The sequence below is a fragment of the Pungitius pungitius genome, chromosome 12, assembly GCF_949316345.1.
Source record: "Pungitius pungitius chromosome 12, fPunPun2.1, whole genome shotgun sequence".
Lineage (NCBI taxonomy): Eukaryota > Metazoa > Chordata > Actinopteri > Perciformes > Gasterosteidae > Pungitius > Pungitius pungitius.
The window spans coordinates 409,242-419,379 of record NC_084911.1 but is presented as its reverse complement, the minus strand read 5'-3'; the positions used below and the strand labels follow the sequence as shown (position 1 = coordinate 419,379).

The 10,138-nt window shown below is 47.6% G+C and overlaps 1 protein-coding gene across 1 annotated transcript; it reads left to right on the top strand.

Annotated features, from left to right (window-relative positions):
- Positions 1-295: 295 nt before the first annotated feature.
- mvp (major vault protein) lies at positions 296-9,915 on the top strand. The gene is made up of 17 exons (XM_037477236.2): positions 296-411; positions 1,363-1,532; positions 1,688-1,883; positions 2,031-2,154; positions 2,233-2,364; positions 2,906-3,000; positions 3,380-3,616; positions 3,924-4,049; positions 5,440-5,655; positions 6,086-6,321; positions 6,459-6,656; positions 7,556-7,700; positions 7,973-8,184; positions 8,352-8,468; positions 8,549-8,675; positions 8,891-9,079; positions 9,171-9,915. The coding sequence occupies exons 2-17, from the start codon at positions 1,378-1,380 to the stop codon at positions 9,294-9,296; spliced, it is 2,631 nt and encodes an 876-aa protein (XP_037333133.2). The 5' UTR covers positions 296-411; positions 1,363-1,377; the 3' UTR covers positions 9,297-9,915.
- Positions 9,916-10,138: the final 223 nt, after the last annotated feature.

Sequence of the window (10,138 nt, the reverse complement as noted above, 5' to 3'; positions counted from 1 at the left end):
GTTCAAAATCCCTTTAAAAGCCTGAGCTGAAATGATTTTGTTTTGTTATTTTACTTTATTAAAATATGGTCTCCACAAAACTTAAATACATTAAATCAGGGTTGTATGACGGCAGAATAAATAAAACATACATATCATATATTATAAAATCATATACTGAAAAATTATTTGGCATATAAATATATATTTGCAAATGATCATATATTAATTCACGTGACTATGACACTTCACGTCAATAGATGACGTCAGCACGTCTGACCGGTGCCTGGTGACGATGACGCGGCCCTGCGTCGGCCGGTAAAACACGTGACTGCCAACACGTACTTCCGCTAGACACGCCCCTCCGCGGACTCCCGTCCCTTACGCCCCCCCTCGAGGAACCAGACGCGTCCGACGGCCTGAAGGGACGAGGTAAGAACTTCCTCACGTCCATCACCCACATCCACACGAGACCAGACCCTCACGAGCTCCCTGATGACGTCAGCACCGCAGAGAGCCTTCACGTCTTCAGACTAAATACCGCTAAAACACTCCGTAGACCTTAAAGTGTACTTTAAATGGCTCTTAACTATTGCTAGTTGTAAATCAGCTTGTTTGGTGAAATGACTCGTTGTTTGTGGTTCTTTCTTGTGGTTGAAATGCTCTTTTTGTAAGTCGCTTTGCATGAAAGCCTCAGGTGATGTGATGTGATGCCTCTTAATGGTTAACAGTCATGTTCGATAGAGCAGACTTATTAATTGTTATATAAATAGTTCGATAGAGAGATGTTGTGTCATTTGGATCAGAACCGCCACCCCGACTACACGTTATAGAACATGACAACATTAGAACGAATTCAAAAGAAGGGCGAGTTTGTGACTGAAGGGTTCAGACAACCAGGAAGAGCTGTTTAAATACCGGAAGTACCTGTGAGCTGATGGGGGGGGGGGCAGTTCCTCCTTCAGAGGCTCCTCCCACCTCCCCCTCCCTGAGCCATGGATCCATAATTAGATCCATACCAACCCACACTGCAGTGTCCCAGTAGGATTCAATAAAGCAAAGGTATCAAACACGGATTGTTACTTTACAGTTAAATATTTATCCCAACATCTAACTTAATAAGGACATTGTATCCAAACAATTCATAAATAAAACTTAGAACCTAACTTACTTAATAAATAAAACAAATCATTCATTTATTCATTTTCTCCGGTGGGGCCGCATTGCTTTTTATGGACCAGCTGCCACTGACATATTCCTCATGATTTTAGATATTGGTCAATATTTATACAGATGTTTAGTACAGTAGTGAAGTACTAGTAACAAGTACTTAGTCATTACTGCTCGGACTAGTGAACTGAAAGTCTCCTTCTGTCTCTGCAGCTTTAATCCTGCATCATGTCTCAGAAAGGAACCCGAGGAACGGAGGTTCTGATGGAGGCCTCCATCATCCGCATCCCCCCCCACCACTACATCCATGTGTTGGACCAGAACACCAACATCGCCCGGGTGGAGATCGGGCCACTCACCTACATCCGGCAGGACAACGAGAGGTCAGCAACCCTGGAAAGGATCGGATGGAAAGGAACCGTCAGAAGAAGAACCTTCAGGAGGAACCGTTAGAGGAACCTCGTAGCTCCCGTAGGAAGCAGCAGCATGCTCTCACAGAGGGAGATCATTGATTACGTTATTGATTTACCTTCCTCAGAGTCCTGTTCCCTCCGGTCCGGATGATCATGGTTCCGCCTCGTCACTACTGCGTGGTCATCAACCCGGTTGCCCGTGGCGATGACGAGCAGGTCCGTTTCGACCAATCGGGTCAGGCTAAGCTTCGCCACGCCGACCTGGAGATCCGCCTGACCCAGGACCCGTTCCCCCTGTACCCAGGGGAGGAGATCCAGCAGGTAGGCCCCGCCCCCTTTGTACAAAACTCATTAATCACATTTATTTCCATTGATAATAACTACATTGATCATCTGTAAATTCATCTCATTGATCCTATTGATCTTACATGTAGCTACGTGTAGCTAACGTGCAGCTTCCTCCTCCAGGACGTGACTCCTCTGCAGACCGTGTATCCCGACACGGCGCTGCGTCTCCAGGCTCTGCTGGACTTTGAGGAGGTGGGAGGAGTCAAGAGGGTGGCCGGAGATGAGTGGCTGTTTGAGGGACCAGGTGAGTCTTTGTTGAACATGAGATGCATCCATCATATCTCTGCACATCATCTCATCATTCTTCTCTTCCTGGTCTCAGGGACCTACATCCCCAGGAAGGAGGTGGCCGTGCTGGAGACCATCAAGGCCACGGTGATCCGGGAGAACCAGGCCATCAGACTGAGGGCTCGCAAGGAGGGGGTGGACCGAGAGGGGGTCCACCGGGTCACAGGTAACACACACTGGAGGGGGCGGAGTCACAGGTAACACACACATGAGGGGGCGGAGTCACAGGTAACTCACATATGAGGGGGCGGAGTCACAGGTAACTCACATATGAGGGGGCGGGGGTCACAGGTAACACACACATGAGGGGGCGGAGTCACAGGTAACTCACATATGAGGGGGCGGAGTCACAGGTAACTCACATATGAGGGGGCGGGGTCACCGGTAACACACACAGGAGGGGGTGGAGTCACAGGTAACACACACATGAGGGGGTGGAGTCACAGGTAACACACACAGGAGGGGGTGGAGTCACAGGTAACACACACACACAGGAGGGGGTGGAGTCACAGGTAACCCACATATGAGGGGGCGGAATCACAGGTAACCCACATATAAGGGGGCGGGGTCACAGGTAACACGTATTAGGGGCGGGGTCACAGGTGAAGTTGTCTGATGTTTTTGGATCCTTTCTTAATAAAAGCTTTAATGTGCTTTAATCCAGGTCTGTACAGTAATAACTTATCATTATTGTGTGTGTGCTGCAGGTGAGGAGTGGCTGGTCAGTAAGGTGGGCGCCTACCTCCCAGGAGCCCACGAAGAAGTCCTCGACATTGTGAACGCCTTCATCTTGACGGACAAGGTGAGTGGGCGAAGACCCTGATGATGACGATGATGACGATGACTCAAACATCATCCACCGCCTAAAAAAGTCTAAGAAAACTGAACACTTCATTCCTTCATTTACCTGTCCATCATTTGCTGTGATTTAGTTGCAATGAACGAATGAAAAAGATGCAGAAATACCGACTCATAAAGCGCTCTGCTGAACAGCTGCTTTTCTCAATGGAGTTTGGCAGGGTTAGCGCTAAGCTACGCTAACACCGTAGCTTCTCCGTCATACTGTACAGTACTATTGTACGGTCCTGCTGTCCTCGGATTGAGTCCAAAGCGTCAGCTAAATGACATGTAATGTAATTTCCTTATTATATTATTAATATTAATATAAATACCCCCCTCAGAAAGCGCTCCACGTTCGTGCCCTGCGCTCCTTCAAAGACGCCGGCGGGCGGGACCGGCGCACGGGGGAGGAGTGGCTTGTCACCATGGCGGAGCGGGAGGCCCACATCCCGGCGGTGGCGGAGGAGGTGGTGGGGGTGGTGGAGGTGACCACGCTGAGCAGCCGGCAGTACTGCGTCATCCTGGACCCAGTCGGCGCCGATGGGAAACCTCAACTGGGTCAGAAGAGGGTGGTGAAGGTGAGAAAGGGTTCTGATGTGACGTCGGTCCGTTGGGATGTAGAGATCTGTATATACTTGTGTGTGTATATATATATACTTTTTTTTTTTAACTGAAAGCACATAAATGTCTTGCAGTGATATTTTTTTCTAATCCTACATCGTGAACTTTTCAATATACAATATAAATACACGGTTCTAGTAGTGTATATGGTATTTCAGGTATTGTGGATTACTGCTTATTGCTTATTGGCTCATGTATACTTTACGATGTGAATCCTCCACTGAGACCATTAAAGGATTCTCTTATGTCTCTTACTCGTTTCAGGGCGAGCGCTCGTTTTTCCTGCAGCCAGGCGAGCGCCTTGGAAGCGGCATCCAGGACGTGTACGTGCTGTCGGAGGAGGAGGGTCTGGTGCTGAGAGCCGTGGAGGCGTTCAATGACACCGAGCAGGTGAGGAAATAACAGCACTCTACAGAGGTACCGCCACACCGAATGTAGCAGAAGTAATTATACATTAATCGATAATTATATTCAATATGTTTCACATAAACATATCTGTAATTATTCTCAATGTTATAAAAAGTAAGACGGTGAAGAAGTAAATATGATTAATATAGACTGAAAATATTGTGTTTGTTTGACACATTTCAATCTACAATCTTATACATTAGATTTGTATAAAATAACAAAATAATAAACATATCAGCATTTTAAGCAGAATTAAACAATAAATAAGTAAATAGACATAAATAAAACAACACAGTCCAGAGAATGAAAATACTTTCAATGAAAGACGCTCCTGTGACATCATGGGAATGGGGCGGGGCCTTTGTTTGTCATGTGATGCTTTGTTAGGCTCGTGTAACCGGTTGATCTGAAAGGACATGTTTAATAAAACAAACAGGTGTGTCTGTGCCGACGGTTAAAGTCCTCAACCACACCTGTCGCCTGATTGGTCGGTTCAGGGGTTGCAGAGCTGCAGGTATTTCTGTGTAAAGGGAGTGGGGGCTTCTTTAAGCTCTTATCTTACAGAATGTTTGACTTTTATTGGAGCTGCAGAAACCGCCTTTAGCGCTGATGCAACCAGCTACACACCCTGAACAAAGCTCCTAGCAACCAGTGAACAGGAAGTGACCAAGTGACTGTCAATCAGCGTTAGGCCCCGCCCTAAAGCATCCCCCTCTTTATGGTCTGTTTGACTCTAAATGGACCATCATTCACTAAATAAAGATCATGCTGCATTGAAGAAGACTTGAAACTAGAGACTGAGACCATAAACTCATGTTTACAATGTTTACTGAGGGAATAAATCGAGAGAGAAGTAGAGTCATTTCCTCATAGACGTCTATGGGAGCAGAGGAGTCGCCCCCTGCTGGTCACTACACAGAAGTAGAGTCATTTCCTCATAGACGTCTATGGGAGCAGAGGAGTCGCCCCCTGCTGGTCACTACACAGAAGTAGAGTCATTTCCTCATAGACGTCTATGGGAGCAGAGGAGTCGCCCCCTGCTGGTCACTACACAGAAGTAGAGTCATTTCCTCATAGACGTCTACCTTCACTGCTCCAGCTTCCATTCCTAACATGGCTGACTCATCTTACCTTCATTCGACTCTGTGCTTCTTCTTCTTCTCTCCCTCCTTTCCTTTGAATTATCACTGCCTCCAACATTTGTTTTCCTCCACCTTTTGAACTTCACTTTGGGTTCCATTCCTTCTCTCAGTGCCCCTCTCCTCCATCTCTTGCTCCTCTTCCCTCTCCTCCCACTCCACCTCTCCGATGCATCGCCACGTTAACCCTTCTCTCCCTCCTCCACCTCTCTTTCCCCCGCTCTCTTTGCCAGCAAGAGGAAGACGAAGAGGAGGAGGAGGAAGAGGAGCGTGAGAGGGCAAAGCGCTTGCAGAGAGGCGGCGTCCTCCGTCGCCCCGGCGACCGCTGGATGCTGCGCGGTCCCCTCGAGTACGTCCCCCCCGCCGCAGTGGAGGTGGTGCTGAGACGACAAGCAATCCCATTGGACGAGAACGAAGGCATCTACGTCAGGGACATCAAGACGGGGAAGGTGGGTACCTTTAGGAACCTGTGACGGGGGATTTCTTAATCTTATTTTAAACTAAAATGACATTGTTGTTGAAAAATATTTTCCTGGCAACAGTCCATTAAACATGAAGAAACTTACAAAAAATGTCATTTTTATTCAAGAGGTAAAAGTAAAATTGAACCACGAAAACAGGGAAAAAAAACAGTGACGCCTTTTTAATTCATCTGTGAACATGAGTTCAAACCTTTTGTGCTTAAACAACAAAAGAAAACATTTGGTATTTGTAATGTATAGTCTTTATTCTAGTTATTATTCTTTATTTTGTATTCTTAATAACAATAAAATAAATGACTCATCGGTCTCTGTATCCACCACTGACAGGTGGCTCCCACCAGCCCCCCCCAATAAGAAAATACAATGACCATAAACTGTTGAATCCACATTGTCCCAGGTGCGCGCGGTCATCGGTCACACCTATATGCTGACCCAGGACGAGGAGCTGTGGTCCAAGGAGCTCCCCCCCAACGTGGAGGCCCTGCTGGCTTCCAACCTGGACCCGCTGGCTGACCGCTCCGACCGCACCAGAACCGGACAGGGCCTCCCGAGGGACAAGACCAGGGTGGTCTCCTACCGGGTCCCCCACAACGCCGCCGTGCAGGTGTACGACTACAGGGAGAAGAAGGCTAGGTGGGACTCAGAGTGATGGGGGTTGACGCGGGGGTTCTGGTCCTGTTACCAGGGTGCTGGTTGGACCAAAGATGATGGGGAGGGAGGGTAGTGTAACGCGGGGGGGGGCTGACTCTGGGTTCTGGTCCTGTCTCCAGGGTGCTGTTTGGACCGGAGATGGTGATGTTGGGACCTGACGAGCAGTTCACCATGCTGTCGCTCTCTGGGGACAAACCTAAAAGGGCCAATGTCATCAAGGCCATCTGCCTTCTGCTGGGGCCCGACTTCTTCACTGATGTCATCACCATCGAGACCGCCGACCACGCCCGCCTCCAGCTGCAGCTTTCCTACAACTGGTAACCACCACACATCTGGTACCAGCTGGGTTGGGCTTGGTGCGGCACAAATAAAGGCTGGTGGCGGTGGCAGGAACCAGGGGTTCGATCTCTAAACCTAAGAGAACTACTAGCTAACACAAAACTAAAGGGAACTAGAATCTAACTCTTATCTAAATAGCTCTAAAGTTAAGGAAAGTAAAAGCTAACTTAAATCTGAAAGGAACTAGAAGTAGGGAAAAAAAGGGATGATACGAGGTGATTCCTCCCACTCTCGTTGGTACTTTCGCATCCGCTTACGCAGGGAAAATGCAGGAAAAAAAAAAGAAGCTAACTGTAATCTAAAGGAAGTAGAAGCTAACTGTAATCTAAAGGAAGTAGAAGCTAACTGTAATCTAAAGGAAGTAGAAGCTAACTGTAATCTAAAGGAAGCAGAAGCTAACTGTAATCTAAAGGAAGCAGAAGCTAACTGTAATCTAAAGGAAGCAGAAGCTAACTGTAATCTAAAGGAAGTAGAAGCTAACTGTAATCTAAAGGAAGTAGAAGCTAACTGTAATCTAAAGGAAGCAGAAGCTAACTGTAATCTAAAGGAAGTAGAAGCTAACTGTAATCTAAAGGAAGCAGAAGCTAACTGTAATCTAAAGGAAGTAGAAGCTAACTGTAATCTAAAGGAAGCAGAAGCTAACTGTAATCTAAAGGAAGCAGAAGCTAACTGTAATCTAAAGGAAGCAGAAGCTAACTGTAATCTAAAGGAAGTAGAAGCTAACTGTAATCTAAAGGAAGCAGAAGCTAACTGTAATCTAAAGGAAGTAGAAGCTAACTGTAATCTAAAGGAAGCAGAAGCTAACTGTAATCTAAAGGAAGTAGAAGCTAACTGTAATCTAAAGGAAGTAGAAGCTAACTGTAATCTTCCTCTACAGGCACTTTGACGTGAAGTTTCCGGTGAGCTCGGCCGATGCAGCGGCTCTGTTTTCAGTCCCTGACTTCGTGGGAGATTCCTGCAAAGCCATCGCCTCCCGAGTTCGAGGAGCCGTGGCCTCTGTGCAGTTTGATGATTTCCACAAGGTCGGTATTCTAAAGTACTTAACCAGTACTCAAAGTACTAATAACACACAGGAAATGCTGTCTGTTCAGGTGAGTGGGGAGCAGGTCGTCCTCCAGTCAGACTAGACCAGTACAGTCCATGTACCATTTAATCTGTTTAAATGGTACATGGACTGTACTGGTCTGTCTGTGTTATGAGTAGAAATCCTAAAGTAACACAAGTCTGAAAGAAGGACTCAAGTTAAGCGCTTTTTGTTCTGCGTAACTACATTGAAGATGCTTCTCGTTGGCAGAACTCCAACCGGATCATCTGCTCGGCCGTGTTTGGCTTCGATGACAAGCTGGCGGTTCGTCCCAACCTTCGTTTCAGCCAGAACAACCTGATGATCAGCAGCGTGGACATCCAGTCTGTGGAGCCCGTGGACCAGAGGACCCGGGACGCCCTGCAGAAGAGCGTGCAGCTGGCCATCGAGATCACCACCAACTCCCAGGAGGCCGCTGCCCGGTCCGATGTCCCACTCATTGATCACATTCTACATTGATCGCATTCTACATTGATCACATTCTACATTGATCCCAGTCTACATTGATCACATTCTACATTGATCACATTCTACATTGATCCCAGTCCACTACCAATAACATACGTGATTGTGTGTCTTCTGCCTGCAGCCACGAGGCGGAGCGCCTGGAGCAGGAGGCCCGGGGGAAGCTGGAGAGGCAGAGGATCAGCGACCAGGCCCAGGCTGAGCGAGCCAGGAAGGAGCTGCTGGAGCTGGAGGCTCTCAGGTGAGCGCAGGGGTCAGCGGTGAATTGTCCTGGTGCCACATGTATGTAAAGTTACTGAGCTCTGCTCCTCCCACGTTCAGTGCTGCGGTGGAGAGCACAGGAGCCGCTACCGCTGAAGCTCAGTCTCGTGCCGAGGCGGCTCGTATTCACGGCGAGGCGGCGGTCAACGAGGCCAAACTGAAGGCCGAGGCTCAGAGCATCGAGGCGGTACGTCCCGACTTCCTGTTCTGTCACTTCCTGTCCCACCCTTCAGCGGAACGCTCACTCGTATTTCTCTTTGGTTAAAACAGTTACACCATTGTGTGTGTGTGTGTGTGTGTGTGTGTGTGTGTGTGTGTGTGTGTGTGTGTGTGTGCGTGCGCGCGCGCAAGGTTAAACAACAGATCCAAGTGACCCGTGTGTGTGTGTGTTTATGGTCGCAGGAGGCGGAGCTTCAGCGCCTAGCGAAGGCCCGTGAGCAGGAGCTGAGCTACAAGCGGCAGATGGACAGTCTGGACGTGGACAAGCAGAAGAACCTGGCTCACATTGAGAGTCAGCGCTTCAGTCAACTGGTGGAGAGTCTGGGCAGCGACACGCTGAAGGAGATAGCCAGAGCCGGGCCCGAGCTGCAGGTACTGCTACTACGACCAGAACCAAGACTAGGAGTACTGCTCCTAGCATCTTGAACTCAACTCCTCTGACTCACTACTTCTCGTCCTCCAGGTGAAGATGCTGCAGGCTCTGGGCCTGAAGTCGACTCTCATCACGGACGGGTCGTCTCCCATTAACCTGTTCACCACCGCCAACGGCCTGCTGGGGGCGCTGTCGGGTCAGGGGGCGGGGCAGTGAGAAGACAGGAAGAGGAGGAGGAGGGGAGGAGGGGAATAGAAGTAAACCTCAACAGATTCTCGTCTTTCTGAAGGCCGACTTAAGCGTTCTTGACATTTAGATCACGACTCTCTGTTAGCGCTGTTAGCTTCTAGCTCAGCCAACCAAAACACTCCGAATGTTGCATGTTTCCCCTTTTTAAAGCAAATCAATGTGCCTTTTTCATTTAAAGCTGCTCTTGATGGGTTTGTTAAATGTCAGATCCCACAAAGTGCATCTTAATCTCTCTGAAAACTGTGTTAAACTGACACTGAAGTTATAAATGAAATGAAATGTTTAACTGACAAAGAATATAATCTAAAGCCGGGGTCCAGCTGTGAGAACGTGAGCCAAGCGGCTCCTTCCCACACGACCAGGTTTGCACTTTTCTCTCTTCAAAAGAAGAACCAGAGGTTTACTTGAAGACATCTTATTGTGAAGAAGAAACGTTCCTAAAACAAATGTCTCGTTCGAGTCGTAGAAGCTGACAGCCAAAGATTCCTGTTTTCTGCTTCTTGACCTGCACGGTCCAGAAGACGTTTATCACATCCTGTCTGTCCTTCTCTGTCTGATGTTTCTACTTAAAGAACATTATATCCTGCTCTTTGTCTCCACTGCTCATTTAAAACGCATGCTCACCTTTCGGTTGATGGACCGTGGAGACTTTATTAAAATATACACAAATACACAGTAAAATACTTTTATTATAACAATCTGTAGTGTGGAAAGAAAAAAACTACAGAAATTGCACTCAATAAGAAACTTAAATCTCAGAGGAAATTTTCCTATAATATATTTATTTATTTAGTTTTTACTTAGATGCT